Source organism: Thunnus maccoyii, chromosome 12 (assembly GCF_910596095.1).
Source record: "Thunnus maccoyii chromosome 12, fThuMac1.1, whole genome shotgun sequence".
Classification (NCBI taxonomy): domain Eukaryota; kingdom Metazoa; phylum Chordata; class Actinopteri; order Scombriformes; family Scombridae; genus Thunnus; species Thunnus maccoyii.
In genome coordinates this window covers 24,049,801-24,075,923 of record NC_056544.1, presented here as the reverse complement: position 1 = coordinate 24,075,923, position 26,123 = coordinate 24,049,801, and the positions used below count along the sequence as shown (strand labels likewise).

At 37.4% G+C, this 26,123-nt stretch overlaps 2 protein-coding genes across 8 annotated transcripts in view; one reads left to right on the top strand and one right to left on the bottom strand.

Moving 5' to 3' along the window:
• Positions 1 to 627: 627 nt before the first annotated feature.
• On the bottom strand, positions 628 to 10,431 carry LOC121908128 (heterogeneous nuclear ribonucleoprotein C-like). Of its 3 annotated transcripts, none has more exons than XM_042427858.1 (9): positions 10,277 to 10,431; positions 8,181 to 8,289; positions 5,590 to 5,858; positions 4,585 to 4,657; positions 4,354 to 4,401; positions 3,859 to 4,031; positions 3,061 to 3,174; positions 2,659 to 2,822; positions 628 to 1,308 (listed from the first exon to the last, which is right to left on the bottom strand). In XM_042427858.1, exons 2-9 carry the CDS (start codon positions 8,183 to 8,185, stop codon positions 1,198 to 1,200), a joined length of 957 nt encoding a protein of 318 aa, XP_042283792.1. In that variant the 5' UTR covers positions 8,186 to 8,289; positions 10,277 to 10,431; the 3' UTR covers positions 628 to 1,197. The 3 variants fall into 3 exon arrangements, with proteins under 3 accessions (XP_042283792.1, XP_042283789.1, XP_042283790.1); XM_042427855.1 differs by having other exon boundaries at positions 4,354 to 4,404; positions 10,277 to 10,430; XM_042427856.1 differs by having other exon boundaries at positions 2,659 to 2,819; positions 4,354 to 4,404; positions 10,277 to 10,428.
• Positions 8,297 to 26,123, top strand: part of LOC121908127 (zinc finger protein GLIS1) — a 63,491-nt gene continuing 45,664 nt past the window's right edge. The window contains exons 1-2 of one of the 5 annotated variants that reach the window (XM_042427851.1): positions 8,297 to 10,034; positions 12,782 to 12,864. The gene's annotated coding sequence lies outside the window, so the exon portion shown is untranslated. Of the gene's footprint in view, positions 10,035 to 12,781; positions 12,865 to 18,281; positions 18,414 to 20,996; positions 25,516 to 25,563; positions 25,927 to 26,123 lie in introns of those variants that run through there. The other 4 variants (XM_042427853.1, XM_042427849.1, XM_042427850.1 and 1 more) reach the window with 4 other exon arrangements.

Genomic DNA, 26,123 nt, shown 5'->3' with positions numbered 1-26,123 from the left:
TGTAAGTTTCCTTTGATTATAATTTTATTTATATTAAATAGTTTTACTGAGACCAGGCTTGTATCCCTCAGATCCTGAAGTGCTTGTAAGCAATAAACAGTCATTGAAACGACATCGGAGCATCTGTGTGTCTTCGTTGGAGTCAACTACTAACTGCCAGCTATTAGTCCACCATCATCATCATCATCACAACACAATGCAGAGACTGTCACTATTATCAGCAATATAAAAGAGACTTAACGAGGGCCTGCTGTACACAACCGGTGAAGAAAAAACACTCACCTTGTTGGGGGTCAGTTTGTCTGGAAAACTTATTATAAGAGTTTTATTCAGTCCAAGAAGTTTAATCTTTTTCTCTTCCCTCTCAAAAATTTTACTAACTTGTACAGTGGTCTAACTGCTCAAGCTTTTGGCCACATAACTTTTTTTTTTTTTTAAATCAATGTCAGAGTGAAATGAAATCTGAGTAGTCACTTTTGAGAGTTAACCAATGACCCAGACTATAAAACCCCCCCAAGGAGCCCGATTCCTGTAAACTCGCTCACAATGGAAACTAAAGGAGAACAAAGGTCAGTTCGGTCTGTAGTTGTGTGGAAATACAAAAAAAAAAAAAAACAGAGAAGCGTATCCAATTTTAATATTTTATTGCAATTTATTCCTTTACAGTCAAACTTAAACTGAATAGTATAAAAAACTGACATTAACATACAGACACACAAGGTCAAACAAACTTACCAATGAGGAAAACAAACACGTCTAAACCTAAAAACACATACTCTATCTTTTGTAGTTGAATTTCCGTCCTCGCGTTTAAGACATGTCCGTCGAGCTGTCGTCTCTGAGAACATTAACAGTCCATGTTTCCGCCTTCTTTCTCCTGAAGACAAGTAACGACGCAGTAAAAACACAAACTGAAACCTACAGCTAGTTATTCCTTTTACAGTGATACTGGACAACTGGCCAAAAAAAAAAAAAAACAAAAACCCCAAAACAAAAAAAACAAAAAACAAAAAACAAACAAAAAGAACGGCTGGAGGAACAATGGAACAACAGAGTGTGTGTGTGTGTGTGTGTGTGCACCATGCTTGTGTGTGTGCACGTGTTTGCTTTTTGTATCTACATAATGAGTGTTAAAACAGGAGTCCGAGTTCCTACTGGAAGCTGTATGTACGCTGCATGCGTCTGTGTGATCCGCGCCTACGAGTCCTCTTCGCCGTTCACACTGTCAGCATCGTCGTCGCCTTCCACGTGCTCACCTTCCTCCTCCTCCTCTTCTTCGTCGTCGTCCTCCCTCTCTTGACTCTTCACCTGCACAAAATAAAAAAAAACAAAACACAGATGATTTAGTGATGAAATATAAGCGAAGGTGCAGGACGAGACGTGTGTTCGAGCTTGTGAGACTTTAGCAGGAAAGTGGATAATGTGGGTTGTAGTTGTGAGTTTGTGTCGTCTGCTCTGCTTGTAATCAAAACGCCACGTTATTATTTTATGTAAAGATTTGAATTTTTTCTCAAAAAGGAGAACAGAGTTATTACCGGGGCAGATATGTCACATAACTTTAACATGGCTGCAATGTGTTTTAAGAGACACAAATATACCGGTGCGCTACTGTTGGTGTTGAAAAGGATCTCGGTCTCCAAGTAGAGATTATTTTAAGCAAGTGATTAATCTACAGATTATTTTTTTTGATTGGTTGATTAATAATTTAGCCTATTGCATATAAAAATACCCCGTCAGGGTTTCTCAGAGCTTTGAGGTGACACCTTCAAATGAATTGTTTTGTCCGATCAACAATTCAAAACCCAAAGATATTCAATATAAAAACAAAGACAAGCAGCAAATTCTCATATTTGAGAAGCTGAAACCAGCATGTCTTACTTGATACACTCGATTTAAATGATTAATTGAATATCAAAATTGTTGGAAATAAATTTACTAATCATCGTAGATGTCTCGGACCTTGTTGTCACTTTAATTAACACGTGCTGAACTACATAATCCAACTCAAAACCACTGGTCAAACTACACAGTTTTAAAATAATCTGATTAGGGCTGCAAATAATGTTTATTTTCATTATCAATTAATCTGTCCATTATTTTCTTGATTGTTTTGTTTATAAAATGTCAGAAAAGTGAAAAATTACAGTTACAGAAGATGAAATCTGCAAATGTTTGACATTTTTGCCTAAAAACTACTAAAATGATTATTTAATTATCAAAATAATTTCTATCAACTAATCATTGCAGCTCTGATCTAAAGAGATTGTTTCAATGTGTTTCACCAATATACTCGTTTGACAGCACTTGTGTCAAAAATATATAATTACTGCACTTGTTTTTAGAAATTGTGCACTAAAAATCTGCTATAAAAATCAAATAAAAAACAAATAAAATGTATTTATTTTGGAATTGGCTTAACAAAAGTATTTTTTTCTGATTAAGTGGTCTTGATGCAACTGATCCACATTAAATCTTTTCTTCATTAATGTCGTAACATTCAGTGTTTCTGCCTCAGTTTTTTTTCGTGCTGCAGCATCTCGACCTCGTGTTACTTTACATTAAAATAATCCCGACGAGTTTCCACACAGTGTGTTCAGATCAGTACTTTGTATCAGCAGACAGTGAAAAAAAGTCACTGCATCCTGGTTTTAGTCTCACCTCTTCCTCCTCCAGCAGGTCTCCCTCCTCTTCGTCTTCGTCGTCGTCGTCCTCATCTGAGTCGTTCAGCTCCTGGCTTTCCCTCTCCCTCTTTATCCCGTCGTCCTTCTTGTTGCTTGTGTGCGGAGGTGAAGTGACCTCACCCGGTTCTGTTTTCTTTGCTTCTGCCAAACATGAGGGAACATGTTCAAAAATATTCGTCTATATTAAACACTGTATAAGACGAAGAACTCGGAGGGAGACGATGACGCTGCGGTCTGTTGATCCCCGTCACAAGAAAGTTTACAACCCTGCTTGTGAGATATAATTTGAAATGAAGCCAGCAGGGGGCAGTATGACGCTCTCCCCTCCCCATAAAAACATACATCTAACCCTCTGGTGGTGGTTTATTTCTTCTCGTACCTGACTTCTTGCTGTGGTCCTTCTCCATGTGCTCCAGGCTCTCCAGCAGGTCGTCCACTTTGCTTTTAATTTGAGACAATTCCCGCTTGATGGTCTGCAGCTCATCCACTTTCACTGCAGAGAGAAAAAAAAAAAAAAGAGGGAAGGAGGAGGATCAGAGAGGCTCTGTGACGAGAAACTCAAGTACGATGAAGTGAAAACAAAGCATCCATATCTACATCTAAACACACATCAACTACCCACTGAATAGAAACTTAAACTGCTAAACATAAGCAGCAAATCCTCACACTGGTGACACTGGAACCAGAGAATAATTGACCAGTTTGCTTGTTGACTGACTGAACAATCAATTATCATAATTGTTGCTCATCACCATCTCATTTCAGCTCCAATCAAACAAGTCAAAAGTGTTGAATTTGCAAAAACATAACACAGATTAAAAAGACAAATTCTTACAATTTACAAACTGGAACCAGCACCTGCACCTTTCTTTGTTTTATAATAACAACTGATTATCAAAACAGCTTTTAAAAACAATCTTCTAATCGATTAAATACAAATAATTCTGCAAGCCTGTATCACCGAACTTCGATGAACTTCTACATAAAATGAAGATTTTCATTTTTTCACCAGTTTATCACTCAAAACAGCTCAGATGTTGCCAGTATTCAAGACCAAAAATGACAAATAATGTGCAGAATCCTTCCTTGTTTTTGCTGCTGCACAAATTTCCCCAAAGAGATCAATAAAGCTTCAGACGGTCTTGTACACGTGACGTGACGGAGGGGAGACACCCACTTGTTCTGGACGAGGAAGTCCTCTGACTGCTCTTGGATGAAGAGGAGAAGCTGCTCTTGGTTCGTCGGCTGCTTCCTCCACTGCTGAGGCTGACCCGCGGGCGCTTGGACGGGATCACGGCCCGCGACAAGGGGGGAGGGGGAGCGGGGACGCGGGACGGGTACGAGTACATTCTGGTATCAAAACACAACAAGTTCATTAACAGATTTGAGTACTACTATGTGATAGAAATATACCGCTGTGGTGAGTATAAAGAGTTTCAAGTAGAGAACACTTTAAGTTAACAAAATACTGATGCAGAATTTACAGCATCATGCACAGAAACAAGCAGAGAGTCTTCAGTAAGTCACATGTTCAAGAAGGACAAGAAGATGTTCAAGAAATATGGAAGATACTGACAGATAAGTGACAAACACAACGGTGATTTCCCACGCTGACAACTGATGAGGGCTTTGTGTTTTCCTTTCAAACTGGGAGACAAAACATCTTACTCACCTGTTGTAATAATCTCTCTGAAAGTCATAGTCGAGGTCGAATGAGGAACTGCTGTTCAACGAGACAAAAGAACAAAGCGTGTAAAGAAAAAACGTGAAGGAGGTGATAAAATTACTGCACTTTAAGACGTGTGAACTTTGATTAATTTAAGGTACTTTTATATACTCCTGCTGTGTGCTCACATGTGTTTTTTTTTTTGTGTGTGCAACAGCTGTTCTCATTATTACTGACCTGTACATGTCTCCAGCTGAGCGTTTGGTTGTTTTTGACCGGTGTGGTTTGGGTTCTCCAGCCAGGTTGATGTCTGAGGAAAAAAAAAAAAAAAAAAACAGATCATTGAGAGAGTGATGCCAAAGACGTCAGATTCTGTTGATTTTAATAAGACTGTTTCCAAAATTTGATCATCATTTATCTTTAAATTATATTCTCAAAGTGCTTTTCAAAAAGAAACTATTTGTAATTATGAACCGAGTCTTGGAAAGACCGACAGGAAAAATATCTGAGTTTTATCAGCAATGTGAATTTAATCACAGCTGAACTTCTTGTTCTCGGCAGACCTTACAAAACTGTTTTGATCCTTCATCTCATGTTGCTTATTGCTGGAGTTTCACCCGACATAAACTTACTGAGGAATATTTGTATACTTAACCGCACAGGAGACAGTAATTAAAAGCTTAATTTAGGCTTTGAAACTCACCAGAACAAGATATTTCAGAGATGAAGCCTTGAAACATTAACTAGCAATGAAAGAGCGTAATGTGCAAATTTTGTTTTTTTTATTTTATCCATGGCTTCGACCTCATTGTCTCATACTGCGACGGTTCCCAACATATAAGTCAGAAACCCTCCAAGACGGAGGTAAATCTCAGAGGTAGTGAGCTTTTTATTAAATATATTTCTGCAACACAAAATTATGTTTCTTTTCCTTGGCCCTCTGCTCTACTTGTTGCTTTTTTTGTGAATTAAAGGCTACTTTTATCTCCTCAAACCTCTAAAAAAAATTAATCAAAATCAATCAGTCTGACAAGAAAAAGTAACTTCACAGCTATTAATCATATGCAACATGTGCAGATTAAAAGGTTGGAAACCGCTCAATAGATAAATACAGCTGCTCTTATTAAAGTTTAATCATCAGAAAATATTTCATGGAAAGGCCTTAATTTAGGAGGATTGTACTCAACATCAGATTATTTAGTCCCAGTCTCATTCCGGTAGGTTGAAAAACTGAATTCTTACCGAGTACTTGTCCGACAATCATCCGCCCGTCCTCCCCGGCGACGGCGGATCGGGCGTTCCTCTCATTGGCGAACTGAACGAAGGCGTAGCCCTTGTGGATGGAGCAGCCCACGATTTTGCCGTATTTGGCGAAGATGGCCTCTACATCCGCCTTGGTGACCAGCAGGGTGTTGAGGTTGCCGATGAAGACCCGCGAGTTAAGGGAGCGGGGGTCGGTCTTGTTGGTGACGTTGCTGCTGGCCATCAGGCTGGAGGTGGTGGGTGAGCGACTGGCGGGAAGACACACAGACACAAGATGTCAGGTTTAAGTGGCAGAGTGACACTCGATCCTCTGAACTGCTGCCGCTGCCGTCGTCGTCAAGGTGAGTCCCGGCTGTAAGGACTGAATCGTTAGCATACAAGATCAGCAGCGTTTCCTGGAAAATTAAACAGTTAAAAAACAAATAAACATGCCGACGACAAAAGAGAAAACTGCAGGAAGTTATGAGCCAATGAGACCATTTACCTTTTTTTTGTAAAGGACATGGAGACGTGTCCAAAACTGTCCTAAATTTCCTTGAAATTACCGAGCACTTATCTGCTTTTCTTTGAATAATTAAAACCAGCCAGTGCGGCTGCATAACATTATTCCCTTATTATTCCCTTCTAAACCACCAATTTCCTCCCAATCTAAAAATAATCCCCACTAATCAAAAAAAAAACCCCAATAAAATATAATAAATTTCTCATTTGACAACAAAGGCTCAAGCAATTGGAGTCCTATTTGTTTACAGATTACTCTATAAGCCTCCACATTAGAGGCCTGTAACTCAAACACATACTGACCAGAGTACATGAGGGATTATAGTAGAGCTGCAACAGCTGGTTTTTAAAAAGGAAAAAAAAGAAAAAAAAGAAAAAAGAGTCTTAATTTTCTGATTCCAGCTTCTCAAATGTGAATATTTTCTGGTTTCTTTTGTCCTCTATGACAGTAAACTGAATATCGTCTGTCTGTGGACTGTTGGCCGGGACAAAAGATATTTGAAGACGTCATTTTGGGCTTTAGGAAACTGATTATTTCACCGTTTTATAAGAGAAAAAACAGATTAATTGTTAATGAAAATAGTTGTTAGTTGGAGCCCTGGGTGTTTGTGCTGGCACCAAAACCTGTCGAGTCAATTTATTTAAAAGAGCACATTTAAAAACAAATATTGACCAAAGTGCTTTACAGAGAGATTAAATTATGGGATTATTTGATGATTAAAAGGATCAAATAAAAACAAAAGACATAAATAAGAGGATACAAGTAAATTAATAAAAGTATATTATATCAGGCATGTCTGTGATAATTAAGAGGCTAAATAAAGGCAACGGGTCTTTAGTTGGGTTTTAAAGATATCAATAAGGGGGAGGATCTACCACATCGATCACAATTTGCTCACAGAATCGTCAATTTGAGTCTTGAACTAAAGAAAAGTTGCATTGCTGCCATTATTAAGAACTAAAAGGTCACATTAGCATACAAGCCTTTAAGTCAGAAAGTTATTAATATCAGTGTTGTTGCTTTAGCTATTGTAATTATAAAGGAGGTGTGAAGTTTTCTTTCATATTACAAAGTATCACAGTGAAACATGTAAAATAAGACTAATGTGATGAGATGCCTGTTCTCAGCTGTGCAGGAGGTTTAAAATGAGTCATCAAAATGCACCTGAATAACAATAATGCCAAATGCAGATGGACGTTATTTTTTAAGGACTTTTTAAGTGAGCTTTAATGCCCTGTTTGGTTTATTTCCTTTAAGAGCAAAGTGCAGAGGGGTCAACCTTAAAAAGTGTTTTTCTTCGTCGTTTACAGGATGTAAAAAGAGTGAATCTGCAGATGAAGAGAACTAAGGAACATAGATAAATGATAGAGCAATGTTTTCATAGAAAAAAAGCAACAGACTCATGTTAAAAATGATAAATACTAATTTAACTTTGTTTTTTTCAAATCTACAAACTTTCAAGGATTTTTAAAGACTGTGACGTGTTTATATAAGCTTTGGTGTGAGCGCTTAAATTCAATGACACATGACAAACAAATGTTAACTCAAATAATGATTCAAAACTCCCACGTGTGTGTGACAGAAACAGGACCTGTAACCAGTTCAAAAAACAGCATTTAAACTCGATAACTCAATTAAATTTTTCTTAATATTTTGCAGAAATCTGTTGCTGCTTCCATACAGGGTTAAATTAGAGGTAGGACATTTTTTTTTTTTACAGGATTATACAGCATTTTACAGCAAGAGGAGACAACATTTAAGCTGCATCACAACATTATAAGAACACAAACAACATCTACTGTCAGACACATATACTGTATTTTATCAATATGCAGTATTTCCTACAGTTTTAAGGATTTTTTTCCCCTCATAAGTGCAAACTCTACCACCCTTGGTTGTTTTTTTCTGTTACTACACAGCTGCCTGGTCCAAAGCCCAATAAAGCCCAGAGCCTTGTGTGAGTCTGGAGATGGGAAGCGAGCCCTGATATTGTAAACATTGAAAACAGCAGAGGCATCAAAAGTAACCCCCGGCTGACACTGGGGAGTTTTTAACAGTCATCACTCACTCCATAGCGTTTGTGTGCAGGGCTGTCGTCTGTCTGATGTTTGACACTGTGGGCTGGGTTCAGTTTGGGCTGGTGTCTCGACCTTCACCTTCGCCCCTCGCGATTTTTACTGAGGTGACAGAAAACACACCTCAGTCAAGCTGAGCAGGGTTATCTTGTACCAAGTCTTACCTGGTTGGAATGTGTACAGGAGTGAAGTGACGAGGTAAACACAGTAACACAGCGCTAAAAGAGGCGTGAGTTTCCAGGAAATCACACTACAACTACCAACTTTGTGACACCAGCCAGTGTCCAAATGCAATACTTGTTTAATGCTATTTAATACTTATAATTAAAAGACAACTGACTAAAGTGACTTAAGACAGTACAGACCCATGTTTAGAGTAACAAAACACCACCTGGGACCAAACACAAAGGTGAAAAAGCCTTATCTAACTAGACAGAAAGGTGCAATGAGTAGGCCAAATATGCTTGTGACTGTGAGAGAGTTCAGAAAGAAACATGTATTATTATATTGTTTGAACAAGGCAGGGGAAGCACTATGAGTGTGTAAATAAACGATAAAATATCCTGAATGTTATCTTTCACAATCTACAACTGACAATGTTAACTTATCAAAAGGCATTTTCATGTTTAAACATACTGAAAGCAAATGCCGTGTCAATCATCTGTGGTGGCTCAAAGGGTACAAATAGATTATTAAACTTTATACATAATTTTTCATGGAGGAGGTTTTCTGATCTATAGATTTAAAGTCTCAACATGAGAAGTCCCATTCATTTCATACTCCTAAGACATGGAGGAATATCAATTTGGGGTGACATTATAAATATAAATTAATTAATTTGTAGCCTGATTATTCATAAATCAAAGCTATGTCAATAAGGTAAATGTAAGTACCTTTATCAGCATCATTAACCTTAAAGTTCAGAAACTGGGAAGTGGTATATTAAGATATTTACAGGGGAAAAGATCAAAAGAGACATTTGACTATTAGTACTAGTAAAGTCATCAATGCTGGGATGCTTCTTTTAACAATTTAAACATATTATGGGGCCACTTTAATAAAGAAAAAACCTCCAGAGGAGCTTTTGAATTTCTTGATATTCTCCAGTTGATGTTAACTATTTATTTCCTTAACGGGACAACCAGCGTTTGTGTGTTTTCTTCTGTATCTACTGATAAGACTAAATGGGGCTTTATGGGTGTTCATGGAGTGACTTGATTTTCATATAGATAAACCACCATCATACTCATTCAGATAAATAAGCCTTTAATTAATAATGTGTGTTTTTTGTTGTAACGTTATGTAACAAAACTGAGGTCCAAAGCTTCCAAAATCAGAAAAATTACTCTTCACCATTAGACGAAAAAAAAAAAAATTAAAAATAAAAATAAAAAAACGGGGGGAAAAAAAAACTACTCCACAAAAAAAGACAACTGACTGAAAAAGCAAAAATTACCTAAACCATCCACAACACACCCGCCTGGAGCCCGACAGCGCCACCGCCGGGCCGCGGGGGGGGGGGGGGGACAGGCCCGGCCTCGAGGGCTCAAAGCCGGCTAGCATGGCTAACGTTAGCCGACCACCAAATGGAGAAGCATGAAAAACACACAGCAATCAGACCAGTTCCTGTGTTTGCAAAAAAAGACCCAAAACCTGCAAAATTTGGATAACTGTGTGGTCGATAACCTAATGACTGATTGTTTGATGAGGAGGATCAGGGCGGAGCTGCCACTATGAAACCAAAAGAGAGCTAACTAACTTAGCTGGCTGAAAAGCGAGCCAAAAACAAAGCAGTCCCGTTAAGGAAAAGTCTACAAAAATTACGCTACACGCTCTTGCAAAAGAAGGTAGGAAACTGTAGCTAAAAGGTGACTCCAAAGCGTCGTATTTCTAAACACCACAACCAGCGTTTGTGTGTTTTTTTTTTTTTTTTTTTTTTTTGAGGAGGGGGGGATGAGCGTCTCCAAGTCAGCTAAGCTAGCTACCTCCGCTAGCCAGCACAAAATAGAAAAAAACATCGTTGAAAAAAATCCAAAAACAAAAGAAAAAGGAAGGAAAAATGAAAAATAGCTGGGAACAAAATACTCACCACGACCTTTACGAGTAAAATGTCTTGCTTTCGGTAAAATCTGTTAAATAGTTGTTACTTAGGTCGTCCTTTAGGAGCACAAGCGATTCGCCCCCCTGAGCAGCGAGCTAGCTTTCTTCTAGCCACAGAGCTAACGTAGCAGGCGATGGCGCAGTAGTGGATGAGGGGTGCTCGTTTTGTATCACAGAGCAGTCCGAGGGTGCGGAGCCAATGTTAAATATCAATTCAAAGGGGCTTTATTGACATGGAAAAGATTATTTTACACCATCAAAGCGAGTGTGAAATAAAAATAAATGTAAAACTATAAAAATAATGTAAAAAAAATGTACATACTATAAGTAAAGATCCACCAGAATAAAGAAATGTGTCACATGTAACTGTATAACAATAACTGAAGCACCACATAGAGACCTCAAGAGGACTCCGGTGTGACCTGATATTTAAAACGTATTCACCTGTTGTCTTTGAAAATCAATCCTTTCTCCTGGCTCCCAACCAAAGCCTGTACTGATTAGTGCTTGATTTGTTTTTAACTTTAGTACACAAACACCTAATTGATCGACATGACATTACATTGAAAATCCCCTCCGTTTTAAGAAACATAAAAATACTCTGCTTTGAATAATAATTTGTGTCTAACAAGTTTTTTTTCACAAGAAAAAGTTACCTACCATTTACCTAGTTTGAAACTCTAAAAAATGACATCTACTCCTCATTAAATATCTAGAATCTATGAATATACAAATATATTTCATTTCAAAAGTTTAACTGCTGGACACAACATGTCTCCTTCTTCACTGTAAAGTCCATTCTCAGTGTTTGTGCACTGGAGGCTTTAAGTTTCCACATCACACTTGTATAAGTTGAATATTGGACCAGGACCAGCGTCCAAAAGAGCTGTGATGTCACAAATCATGCTTGTAGGCCCATTTTCATTTTCTGGACTAAACAACTAATTGATCATTGAGAAAATTATTATTATGGCCACTGACACAATATTGAACCATCTCTAAGAGATTTATTCCAATGTATATTTTTTGTGTGCAGTTTTTTAAACTAATGCATTTGCAGTCAGAACAAGTTTCCATGAAAATCCGCTCATCACAGCATCACAGCTATTAAGTGGCAATCAGCCTGATAGGATTCACCTGTGCAACTGTGCTTGCAATTCGTCAGAGTTTCCTGGTCCTCCATCTCTACATATCTTTGCATGAAATTAGTTTCTTATAATGCAGAATGAACACCAGAAAATATAATTTACATTAGGAGAATAGAGCTGACATTATTTTTTCCTCTCAACACAGAAAACACAGAAACAGAAGTCAAGTCAATTTTATTTAAATAGGTTCCAAAATCACAAATTTAGACCTTTGCAATGTGTATGCAAATTAGAGGAATTAGAGAAAACAAACCCAAATTGAGACCCAATTTTCTTAACTGAGAACAAACATTGGAATATAAAAAGCAACAATTTGGTCATATATGTAATATTATTATATTACTGTATATATTTTAATCTGTCTGGCTGGAGTAACATCTTAAGATATAAAGAAAAATATGGAAATACATACAAACACTGCTCAGTCAGACAAGTCAGACAATAACAATTTATGAATGGAATCAGTTTGCATTTATTTCAAGCAGTAGTTGCATTAAGTCAAGTCTCCTCAGTTGATAAATGCTTGAGTGAAGACTGTGTGTCATTCAACCTCAAAACCATTTTATCTTCTTAAAATCAAACTTTAACGTAAATATTGTCTCAGAGTGAAAACAAAGTAAAACGTCACCAGTGTATTATCACAGTCAGCCAGGAGAGGACAGTAGTGTTGTTATGAAAATAGATGGATGCTGAAACTGGGATAAATACATAAAATGGTTGGGATATTTTGACAAACTTCACATTTACAAAACAAGAACTGAACAATCTTGTGAGTACATTCAAAAACTGATCAATGACTACAGGGCATTTCTACCAAGGCAGAGAGAAAAAAGATGCAAAAAGCCTGCCCACACTGTTTAATCTCTTACATGCAGTAATTAAACCAGAATAAATAACTATGTCCCACTTAGATCATACTAATCCTGATTATCATTTGTTGTCAGTGCAGTTCCCTCCAGTTTTAGCAGCTTTACTCAAGAGTTGAATAGTTTCGGATGGATATAAACCTAATAATAATATGATAGGAATATGTGTGATTTTAGGTTGCATACAGCAGATGATCTGAACACCCTGTTGATAGTGTTGGCTCCTCTTTGACTCACATACACACAAAAAACTGTGATGACAGATACAATGTTTCTGAAAAAGAAAGTTTATTAAATAGCTTAAATGTAATCTCAATATTGTCTGACGAGTTGTCACCTTTCATACAAACTTCATCTGGCTTTATACTTTAAGGGCTTTTCAAACAAAACTTACTTTGAGATTTTTTGCATCCTAAATCTTGCACACTCAAAACTAGCTCTCTCTATAAACATAGGAGCTAATGAGAAAATAATAAACAGCTTTGCAGGCAGGTGACTGATGACAAATGGAAGTCAGGTGATCCACAGAGGCAGGAGACTCGCTGAGGACATCTAGTGTACAGGTGATGCACAACAGACCTTTTTCACAGCACATATTCTGTCACATCTTACAGCACTAACCAATAGTTTTAATAATGACTTGGTAATATAAAGTGTCCCAATAGGACATACAACTGGGCCAGCATGTTTAATACCAACCAGGTCACTTTAACAGAAATAAGTCATTATTTATGTTATTAATTTCACCTGTACTTTCTATTTTGTGACCTTTTAGAGCCCATAACCATTTACAATAATTCAGTCTACTCATGACTCCTTGTCACAAGTAACATATGATTTGCAATCAGGTTAACAATGAATAATGTTTCCTTCTCTGAATATTTCATTTGAATGGTTATGAGAGGCTGGATGATGAAAGACAATCTACTGTTCCACTATAAAAAAAAAAAAGAAAAATAGAGATAATTTGTGTAGCAGAAATATGTATTTTTGTCTTATTTCCTATCTCGTTAATCATATTGTTTGTAATCTCTCAGATTTATCTTGGATTTACCCTCAAATTATGAAAAGTCAAAATGTCTGCAAATCATTTATATTAGACGAAACCATGAACAACCCACGAACAACTTTATCAAACCCATGAAACATGTGGAAAACATTTGATCAGTTTACTGTCCAAATATGTCTCATCAGCATTATCCACACATCATTTCCAGTGACATGCTTACAGTTTATTTGATTAAATGAGATGACAGCGGGGTACAAAAATCTTGAAGCACTTAAATGTGGAAATGCATAAATGAAATATTTTTTTAAAATGAATTCTTTTTTGGCAAAATTTTAATTGATGTATTTATTAACCAATCACAGTCATTCATATATTCATTCCTTTATTTCCCCTGTCACAGTTAGGCCCCCATACATAATGACCTATAGGTGAAATTTAATTGTGCTATAAACCTTTTTTTTTAACAGAAAAAACTTTTAAGTAAGAAAAGCTAGCATGTAAATAATAAAATTGATAATAAAATTAATGATGGCTGATAAGATAAGAATACGATATAAAACCAGGAGCATACATCGTACCTAACCCAAAGATAAAACATAAACCAGAAGCATAACAACATAAAACATGAGACCAGCAACATAAAACAACAATTCCTCTTTGCTGCTTCAGTTTCAGTTCCTGTTATTGTGCCTGCTGGCTCACTGTCATACTGTCATAGTTATTGGTACACTTGAAAACAACAGAGCCATCGTTAACGTTATTAGTAACACCTGTGCTTTTCCTACTGTGACAAGTCACAATATCTGCTGTGAAAATAGCCCATTAAGCTTTCTGAGTGACTTTATTGCACCTGAGGAGGACATAAGAGAAAGGATGGCAAGTAAAAGAGACCAAGAACAGCTGTTTTCTGTATCTAGTTAGGAGATGAAATCCCTACAACGTCCCAATTTTCATGGAGAATATGTTCTTTTGTGAATTGTTTTCGTCCATCTGGTTTGGTTTTGAGCGTTGTCCCAGAGGACTTGTTGCTCTGTGCATCATCTCGGGAATCAGAAATATAACTCCAACTCGCAGTTTCACTGTGTAATCAGATACACAGATGAAAGGTTTCTCTGCTTGTTTGTCTCTTCTGTGTATTTCTGTCAATCTTACGGTGGACCAGATGTTTGACAGGCTGTCAGGTTTCATCTCCAAGTTTTGATGGGATCATAACACATGTGGGAGTATACATCACCTTCTAAAAGTTGATGCTGCCAGTGATAGGAGAGCATTGTGTATCATTATTTTCACCCCAGTAGAAGGCAAGTTTGTTTATATAGCACCATTCAGTCACAAAGCAATTCAAAATGCTTTATAGGGGCAAAGAAACACATTGAAATTAGACATTAAGTAGACATTAATATTGCATTAAAAAGACAACAAAAACAGAGAGCAAAAACTTAAAAAGAAGTTATGTATAAACAATAATGTTTTAAGCCCTGATTTCAATGAGCTAACGGTTGTAGCAGACCTCAGGTATCCAGGAAGTTTGTTCCACAGGTGGGGAACATAGAAACCAAAAACTGCCTCATCTTGCTTGGTTTCGATCCTGGAAACATTGAGTAAACTTGTCACTGATGACCTGAGGGGTCTAGGTACTTCATAATGTACAAGTAATCAGAAATGTATTTAGGCCCGAGACCATTTAGTGTTTTAAAGACAAGTAATGGGAATTTAGATCTATTCTTTGACACACAGGAAACCAGTGCAGTGATTTAAGGACTGGTGTAATGTGCTCCACTTTCTTGGTTTCAGTAAGGACTCTGGCAGCAGCGTTCTAGATGAGCTGCAGCTGTCTGATTGATTTTTTATTGAGCTGTGAAGACACCATTACAATAGTTTAGCCTGCTGAAAATAAACACATGAACTAGTTTTTCTGTCTTGCTGAGAGAGAAATCCTTTAATTCATGCTATGTTTATAAGGACGTAGTAGGCTGATTTTGTAATTGTCTTTATGAGGCTGTTGAAATTTAGGTCTGAGTCCATAACTACAACAAGATTTCTGGCTTGATTTGTAGATTTTAATGTCATGGAGTCAAGGTGAGCTCTGGCTTTTAATTTTTCTTCTTTGAGGCCAAAAACAATTATTTGAGTTCTTTTCTGTGTTCAGTTGTAGAAAATTCTGGCTCATCCACTCATTGATGTGTTCAGTGCACTTATTCAGCAAATGTAAGGGACCTTAGTCATGTGGTGACACTGTTATGTAGAGTTGTGTGTCATCTGCATAAGTATGGTAAGAAATGTTATGATAATCTGAGCAAGGGGGAGCATGTAGATATTGAATAGAAGAGGCCCAAGAATGGACCCTTGAGGAACTCCACATGACTTTTGTTTGCTCAGGTTCATAATTACTAATGACAGAAAGTCATCTCTATCTTGAAAATTTGATTTAAATCAATTTAGCACAGTGCTAGGCAGTCCCACCTACTTTTCCAGTCTGTCAAACAGTAACTTATGGTCAAACGTGTCGAATGCTGCACTGAGATCCAGTAATACCAAAACTGAAATTTTTGATGCGTCACTGCTCAGATGAATGTCATTTAAAACTTTCACAAGTGCAGTCTCAGTGCTGTGGTGTGGTTGAAATCCAGACTGAAAAGCATTAAGGAAATTGTTTTGCACCAGGAAAACATTAAGTTGCTGAAAAATAACCTTTTCAATGATTTTTCCTAAAAAAGGCAGGTTTGATTTGGGCCTGTAGTTATTTATTACTGAGGAATCCAGATTAGAGGTTTAATAAATATGGTCTTCAGGCCCCTTGGAAGAAAGCCTGACCGAAGAGAACTTTTGACTATCTGTACATTTGATGCTATGCAGTTAAAAACATCTTTAAAGAAGCTTGTAGGCAGAGTGGCAAGGCAGCAGGTAGTAGGTCCAAGGTGTTGAACAATTTCAGTCAAGGTTGCGTAATCTAGGGGGTAAAAATGTGCCAAATTAAGGTAGGGTTGAGTTACAGACTGTTTGTCTTATCCTCAGAATTTTTCTCTGTGAAAAAAGATTGTAAGTCATTGCATGATGTGGTGGAAAGCAGTTCAGGAGGGACTGATGCTGAAAGGTTTGTCAGTCTGTCAACAACAGTGAAGATGATGTGTGATTGTTATTTTTATTAATAATTTCAGAGAAAAGGGAATGCCGTGCCCTTTTTTATTCTAAATTATAGATGCAAAGTCTCTCTTTATAGATGTCATTGTGAATCTGGAGTTTGGTATTTCGCCACCTACGTTCTGCCTGTCTACACTGTCTTTTTTGAGCTTTTACCAGTGTGGCATTCCTTCATCCATAGTGCTTTTTTCTTAAAAGTGACAACTTTGTTATATATATGTATGTATGAATATATAAATTATACAGAGTTAACTAGAGATGACAATTACAGAGATACCATAGGGGATTATACAAACCAAAAACCAGAAAATGGTTAGTATAACGTCAATAATGAGATCTGCAAACACACACAGTACAAAATTATAGGGATACTACTGGAAATAAAAATACCATAAAGTGCAAGAAGACCCGTGTGAACTCACTATTGAGAACTAAAAACACTGTCAATTCTTATATGGGAATATTATTAAACCAGCTACAAACTACAAAACATTATATTATATATATATATTCGGCCAACGTTGTTGTCCACAGGGCAACTTTTTTTTGCATACATTTGAAGCAATTTGAGGTAGAAAGCAGCTGATGAATGAAGGATTAGCTGACTACATGCCACAATATGACCTTTATTTAATTTAACTCAAGAATGAGTTCATAGGAAAATGAATGTGATGCCATTAAAGGGATCACTATTAACTAACACTGAAGATTAAAAAAGCATTATGAGTGTCTATTAACATATTATAATGATAACAGAAAAATACATCAGCAATACCATTTGGTATTTTGGGGTTCAATGGTGTCCTTAATAAAGGCACTTAATACTATAAGCCCCCAAAAGTATGGAAATGGGCCTGACTTAAACTAAAATGAAGGTCACTGTTTACTATTGAGTATCATGTCCCTGGCGGTGCTACAACAGGAGATTAAAGATACATATGATATCAATAAGGTCATTATCACTGAGCATTACAATAATAAAACTCTGGTACTACTTTCTGATAAGACATCATTCATAAAAGGGTTTATAAGTTGCAACTAATGGCTTCATTAATGGTTTGCTTTACTGAGCAGTTATCAGCCATTAATAACAAGAACTTTTGGATTGACAGGTTGTGATAAATCTCTCTGGCTGCTGTTGAGTCATTAATAAAGTGTTGAGAGTATTTTACTTTCTAATAAACCATCAAATCTGCAGTTATAAATGTTATTAAGTCATTAGTTAGAAAAAGTTAGTGTGCTATGTATGATAATAAATGTTTAGAAGTCATTAATTACTATTAATAAGTTGTTAATTAACAGATTTTGGCCCAAATGTCCTGCAGGACTTTTCCAGGGGATCAGAGGTCAAAGGGTCCATTTGAAGGGTCTTCATGATGAAATAAAAAAGACAAGTTTTTCCTAATAATAGCTTACAACTAATTAGTATATGGTTGATAAATCATTAAAATAATTTATTTAAAAATTTGAATGTGCATACCTCTCTTCTTCTGTTAGTTACGACAAAAGGTGAAAGTGGTGCCAAAAATGTTATTGAAACTTTATTAGAAAATATCACAGCAAAGCCATAAATTATAGTTAAACCAAAAAGTAGGGATAAGGTCATCATAAGAAACTCTTTACTGAGCTATGGAGACGCACAATGAGCCGTTTTAGTTTTAATTATCATAATTAAAAAATTGCGGTAAAATTCCGGTATTTCATATTTATAAATGCATATTTTAGCTCCAGAGACGCTTTTCCTTTTTGGCAGTTAATCACATTGGCTCAGTCTCTCTGTTTATTAAGACAAAAAAAGTGTTTGTCTGTGCGTGCATGTGCGCGCGCTGCACGGAGCAGATGCAGCCAGTGAGCTCGCGGTGCAGAGCGCGCTGCTGTGACAGTGGGAGGCACAATCCGCGTGGAGCCAGCGCGAGGCAAAGACCTTCCAACAAGCTGTGAACGATGACGAGACGCGAAACGGTAAGAAGAGCGCTTCAAATGTGACATTACTGCACTTAAAACTGCATTTCTAACGTTTTAACCTGCAGAAACAACGTTGGGAAAGTTGTCATGAAGACTTACAGTATGTTATGATTTATGTTATGTGTTAGATAAGTTTTCAATTAGTGAGTTTTTATTGTGACTCATTATAAGGTTTTTTTTTCTATTGAAAACGAGAATGATGGGAGAAAAAAGTAAGTAAATTAGTTAAGTATTTAGAAGTATTTGTAAATGTCTGTAAGCATCCAAAGTGACTTTAACCATTGTTTGTTGGATGTGCACTAATGCTTCACAACCACTGGACTCTCAAGAGTTTGTGATAAATGAGGAAAAAATCTCCTTGGAAAGAAGAAAACAGTCAGAGTAATTTCCAGACTGTTGATAAGAAACATGATTATCGGCTCTAATTTTACCTCCATATCAAGGATTACACAATAACTTGTTTTGATTGTGCAACAAGGATTTGAGGAAGGCAATTAATAGATAGGCTGCTATACTGTAGTGAACTCTTACCCAAATGGTTTCCTGTGATATTTTCCCCCCCTTATTACTTATGGGACTCTTCCTTTCCACTCCTCTGCCGTCCACTGATTTATGTAATGTAGCTGGAATGAAAAGTGCTGCGCAGGGGGTGGAAATCTGGCTTACTGAAAGTCAAACAGATGAGGAGGCTTGTTTTAATCATTAGGCTCATGGTATCACTGACATGGAGCTTGTGCTGGGGAATCATGGTTTATGCTCTCAGGCCTCGGCCAGCGTTCCCACTGCACAGAGGGCTGAATCACAGTTAATTTTATTATTTACCTCATTTAATCTTATATATCAGGCCTTTAAATGGGTAATAAACAAGATTTGTACTGCTCAGTATAGCACAAAATCATCTTAATATGCCTTTGGGATGTTGATCAGGTTGTTGATCAATACCAATGACTCACCGATTGTTTCACCAGATGCTCTGATTGTTTGTTCAAGTGCTCAGATGGAGCATGGCGCTACGTGCGAGAGACAGCAGCGAGCCAAGATTTGTTTCGCCCTAAAAAAATGTGTTTGCCCTGGCAGTGTAGCGTCGCCTCGATTTCACACCAGGGGAAGAAAATAACAAAAGCATTTCAATTTTAGTGGATTGTTTTTCTACTGTGGACTTTTTCTAAATGTAAACAACAGTTTCAAAATATTTCATCAGGTTACAAGTGAAAGTATGAACCCCAAAGCTGGATCCATTAATTCTACAAAGAAGTTGTGAGGCTTTACATTACATGTCTTTTATTAAATCCATTCCCGCAATTATTTATGTGGCAAACAAACAAACAAACAAAGGATGGAATGAGGGAAAGCTCTGTTCTCTAAGACATAAAACATTTTGATACAACATTTGTGTCAAGCTATTCTTGACCTTGGAAACAGCAATTGACAAAATAATCACAACTCAGGGTCTATTTACTTGCTTGTTCCGGGGCTTTCAACCCTTCAACCACACAGTCTTCATCAGAACAGCTTGTGTAGTTGTCAAAGAACTGTGGATGTTCAAACTTTCCATTACTCTGACTACTTTTAGGACTCCTTGTCCGTTTTGGTTTACAAGTTGACCTTGAGAGTTCATTCTTGACCTTGGAAAACAAACATCTTATGAAGGAAGACTGCGTGATACGATCAAAAGCTCTGGAACAAGGGAGAAAGTGGACACTGAGTTGACATTGTTTAGTCATTTTGTTCTCAAGCCAAAAAACTACTATCATAAAATATAATTAGTACACAAGTGATAATGTTTATCCCTGACCTTGGAAGTAGTAGTTTGACAAAATAATCTTAACTCAAGATTCACTTACTAGCTTTTTCTGGAGCTTTCTTCTGCATCTCACAGTCATTGTTTTGCTCAGTTGTGACAGCTCCGTAAAACAGCTCAAACAGTGTCTTTGATGGAGCTGTAATAGGATCACAAGTGTCCTCCATCTGTTTTTATGCTCATTTTGAATTTTGCAGATTTTTGCAAATACTGTTTTCATGCTTGGCTGAGGAGGTGAAAAAGATGGCACGTCTGTAATGGAGCACAAAAGGGTTGATGGAAATGCAAACACCACTTCTTCACTTTATTCCTCTCAGCAAAACAGACCTCCGCTTAAAGGAACGGTTTAACGTTTTGGGAAATATGCTTATTCTCTTTTTTGCTGAGAGTTAGATGAGAAGATCAACGTCACTCATAACCGTTAAAACTGAAGTTAGAGATGAAAACAAGCGGAAACAACTAGAAGGTGTTTTCATCAGCTACTTTTATGCAAATATACTGAATAAAATGTGATTAAATTACATTATCAAAAGAGAGTAATATTATATTTCTATGTACCGTAGACCTCCGTTGTTGTCTAAAAAAAAGACTCTTTGGAGCTGTTTCTAAAAAAGCTGCGATAACCGCTCTCTACAGCGATGAAGGGAGATGTCATCAAGTGCAGCGGTGGCTCGCTGGCGTGTTTTTAATAGTTTTTGGACAACAACTAAGGTCCACGGTACAGTGGAATATGATACTTCTCTCTTTCGATTATGTATTTTATTACATCCTCTTCAGTATACTGTATAAAAGAAGCCGATGAAAACATTAACTGATCCAAAGTTTCTGTTGTTGACTTTTCGGAAATGTGAGCAACATTTGGACGGACACAACCCATCACTGCAGGTCCCACTGGTGTCCAATAGAGGTCATTTAAAGTCATAGCTTACTTACTAATGCCCCTTTAATACTTGTGTTTATATTACGTCGACCGAGATGAGCTAACGTATTTAATTAAGGGTTCAAAGTCACTGAGAAACTCTGATCATATGGGATGTATTAGTGTTAGGCAATTTGCTTTCTCTTATATAAATATTTGTTACCATGTCTCAGTGAAAAAACATCCCGGAGTCTGAATTTGTCACATCCGATCTCATGTTAGTTGGAACTGCTGTTTTATGACAGCCGTGTCTGTGTTCATGGCATGCTGGTGAAATGATTCGTCACTTGTTTTTCTCAGCTGCCTGGTCCCTACATACCATTCACAGACATTAACAGTGATTGCCCTACAAACAGTACTCATTTTGGTTTGGTGCAGAAATATTATTCCTGGCCAGAGGTGCTCTTTTGCAACACCCAAGGGTGACACAGCTGGGTAATACGACCCGCTGTGAGTATCAGAGGTAACTGTTTCAACATTGTTTCTGGTGTGTATTAACTGCGGGCCAATGTCTTTTTAAATCATGTTTACTTGGGAAATTATTTCAACTCTCAGAACTTTTCCTCTTAGCGCAGTCCAGTGAATTAGTGGGATTATAAAAGTTCCAGTTAATACATGGAGGGTAGTTTATCTCTACAAGATGATTATAAACTCCAGATCCTCGCTTCGGGTTATTCTCAAAATACTTGAATAGAAAACAAATGTGTGAAAGAAATGTGTGTGTTTGCGTGTGTATTCAGCCTCTTTGGTGTATATTTAGTTGCAGGCAAACCTGTCTTCTTCTTAGTTGAATGATTTGTCGAGTCAGTGTTGAATGGTGGAAGAAGTATCCTTTTGATTGAGTGAAACTAAAACTAACACAATGTAAAAATAATACGTACAAGTAAAAGCAGTGAAGTGTTTTTATGAAAAGTAAAGGTACACATTGTGCAAAGTGGCCTCTTCACGAGTGTTAAGTTGTTGGTGTTTGAACCTTTAAAGAGCAGTTTAATGTTGTAGATGGTCCATGTGACTATAACCATGACTACTTTGTGTACAATACTATTGGGTCATTTAGTCTACAGCAATAAATAATACCTTCACTAGATAGACTGACTGGAAATGTGGGGAGATAGACACGCAACAAAGTTCTACGGCAGGATTCAAACCAGGGAAGTTGCATCTTACACCACTATAAGCCACTGTGATGCCCCCAAGTTTATCATATGTTTTGTGTGTGAAAATCAATGTGATGGCTGTAACTGCCAACACATAAATGTAGTTTAGTGGAAACTACAATATTGGAAATGAAGTGCAGTAGAAGTATAAAGTTGCACAAATTGGAAATAGTCAGACTTAAAGAGGAGCTGTTTGAAATCTGATAAATTGTTTCAAGTGATGTCACTTGAGTCAGCATCGGTTGGGGCCGAAGACTACAAGTTTGAAAATGAAAAAAATCTGCGAGTCTGGAGTTACAAAGAAGTGAGGGTACCAGACCTCGGTAGTTTGTTCCTCATCTCTGCTGAGCAGCTACTACCATAACACACCCCGAATCTCTGAACAGAGCTGTCGATGGTTGAGTTGCATTGTGGGTACACCAGGTTTTGATAAGGAGTAAGACTGTGTGGAATAAAAAGAAAATCTTTGGTTCTGCTGCATCAATTTTGATCCTTTTTTAAAAACTGCTCATTGTGAGTCAAACAATGACAACAAACTGGAGCTTGAGGAAAAGTTATTACATTCCACCTCTGCTGGTCCAACGATTGCTGGATTAATTAACTGGGCAGTTAATTCAGCCAAATCTGACTATGATTTAGTATTTTACCTAAAATCTGTATGTAATACTGTAATAAAACTGTAAAAACCTAGTTACTCCAACTTTTGGGATTTTTACTTCATTTTAAAGCTGCATTAATTGACCTTTGTAAACAAGTCATTGGCCTATTGTCACCATATACAGTTGTAATAGTAAATGTGTTTGCAAGCAGTCACTTACAAATCCAGCAAATACAGAGTAACATTAGCCTCCACTTGGAGTCATGTTTCTGGCCACCTGATAAATATGATAGTCAGTCTCCTTTTAGTTCTGTTTTGGTCTCCACCAATTTCTGAGTTCAGCAGCTAGTTTCCAACTTTGTTTGTCTGCTGTTTGGCACTGGGCAGGTCGTGTACAGTACCCTATTTTGTGGAAAACAGCTCCCTGCTGCTGCTGGAAACAACGCTGATGAGAGCAGTGAGACTGAACCACAATAGTAAAGTTGTGGACAGTAAAAACGAAACACTGATCCAAAATAGACTAAAATGCTTCACAGAGCTGAGGCGAACTGCAGGGCTGATTCACCACTATAAACGACCTTTGTCACATTACACATAGTCATTTCATCCATACGTAATATAGAAAATACTGATTAGTGCAGCTTTAAGTTTGCGACACTTTTCACACTATGAAATCCCTCTTTGTTCGTGGAGAGCTTACGTTTTGAAGACACAAGGTTTTTATAAAAGATAACACAATAATGCTAATTACTTTATTTCCCAAGAGGTCCTCAGCAGGAGGTTGGAGTTGCAGCAGCAAGAGAGCAGTTTGATAAAAATCAGCACAGCAGCAACAATATTACAGCATACCTATTGCTAAATAAACTCAGTAACAAAGAGGAATAGTTCCAGTAAAAATGGGAATATTTTATGTCAAATTAAAAGTATACCTCTTACACGACATGTAGTTACAGCCAGTAGCAACATTAAGCATGGTTTCTGCATTTGTAAGTAGTTAGTGTTGGTCCCTGGTACACCAAAGAGAGGGCCATGTAGAGCGAGTTGTTGCAATCAAGTTTAAATATTATTACTGGGAGCCACCTAAAACTAACATACAAGCATAACAAATATAGCAGTTAAATTAAATTAAAGAGATCTGTCAAGATTAATGACGCCTCACAGAATCGGTGAAGCAGGCGTACTTACAGCTTTCTCGTTTCATCTGCTCCCAGAGGAAAACAAATTTACATTTCAGAGTCTTAGTACGAAGAGTCAAAGAGAAGTGTTTCAAAGGCTGCAAAGGTGCGGCTGGAAACGCAGGGAGAAATGTTTAATATGAACTAAAATCTGACTTTTCAGACATGCAACCTGGAATAAGGATATGTTTGCATTATTAATTCCTTTTTTTGTAATTTAATAAGCCTTTTTCTTTCATACAGTACTCTCTCAGCTTCATTCCTTCCCGTCCATTCCTAAATGTATTTGCAATATGACTCATACAAGACATATTTCAGTGTCCTTTTGGGAAAGCTATTGTTGTCTGCTAGTTGTGTAAAATGAATTCTCCCATGACTTATGTGGAGAAGTGCTGCATGAAGAGCTGCAAAGTGTTGCTTGATGTAGTCCTGACTGATCTATTGGCTGGGTGGTGTGTGGCAAGCAAACAAACACTCATCTTTTCAATATTCAGCAAACACCAATCTAATCAAGTTAACCTCTCTTAGCTACAAAGCTAGTAGTAAGCTAACGTTAGATAGCTGATGCTGAGCTAAACATTTTTGCTAATTGTCCATAGGTGCTAACATTAAATTTCACATTACTGACCTATCCGGGTGTGTCCTCAGGTGCCTGATAAAGTTTGATGTGGTCGATCCAGTATCCTTTATTGACACTGCAGATGTTGCATTTGGCGATTCTTTTGTTAGGACCTTGTGTAAATTTATTATAGCCAAAGGTTATGACAAATGGCACAGCATCTGCAGGTGTGCTTGCCATGATGTTGCTGCAGACGTGGCTGATTTTCAGAGGTTTCAAAGATCTTCTCTAGTTTTGAAGTTTAAAGGAAGAATTAACTTTACCTACTGAGGAATAGACACTATTTCAACATCGCCTCTATGCTTTAGCTCTGATATAGACCAGGATTAGACCAGGATTTTGGGCTATGTATAGACTTGTTTTAGAACATATTTTGAAAACATGATTACATATTTTAAAAATGCATAAAATCCTGTAAATGTTTAACATAAGCACCGCACATTCCCGCGTTAACAGTATAACTTTATTTTTTGTCATATACACAGATTCTATTTACTCATATCCCATGTATGCAACATTATGTTGAATGCACGTTTAATATACGTCTTATAGGGTTAGGTGTTTACGCAATTTTATCTTTAAATGTTTTACACTTAAAATTAAGGACATAATTTGGAAAGATGTATGTAACATTTGGAAAGTATGTTCAAATGAATTGAGAATTTGTGCTGACATCAGTTATTCAAAGGAAATTATTGTGCATTCTTGAAATATCAAGAGCTGACCCATGACCTGACCCAGAAGCGCCATTTTACTTTTCTGTCTGCCTCTACCACACATTGCATCACACCGATGGTGACAATTCAGCCAGGAGCAATTTATTTTAATTGGTAAGTCCATACATTTTATTGAACATTTTCAAGTAGCATTTTTGCCGCGCTCCTTTGGCTGTTTGGAATCCAAACTCTTGTCGCCTAGCTAGCTAGCTAACGAAGCTAGCTAATAAAGAGACCCGTGGCGGCGCCTGCGATCCCAGGTAACATTATCGTCTTTCAGAGGCTGTATTGTGCTCAGTCTCAAAGCTAGAGTGAAGATACCGGTATCATAAAAACTAGAAGGAAGACACACAGAGTTTGTTGAGTCATTGCGGATACTACAGAAGAGTAACTCTATCCTCACTGTCAAAGCCATCATTAAGGAGTCATCCAGGAAGTATGAGTCCTCAGATGATGAGCAATAAGTGCAGTCACTTCAAACTGCCAGGAGCTCCCCTTGAAAACAGGAGAAGAAGGGGCACTCAGGTAAGAGAAAGAAGAAGACTAACAGGGTGGTGGAGGATGACGAGGTTGCTGGCCCAAGCAATGCAACAACCTAGTATCCTCCATGACTCTCTTCCGCTCCTTACTCCCCCCTCTAGTCTTCCCCTCCTCCTTCGCCTCCCTACCCCTTTTAATGCACATTTATTCATCCTTGTACATTCCTCACTTCCCCCCCATTG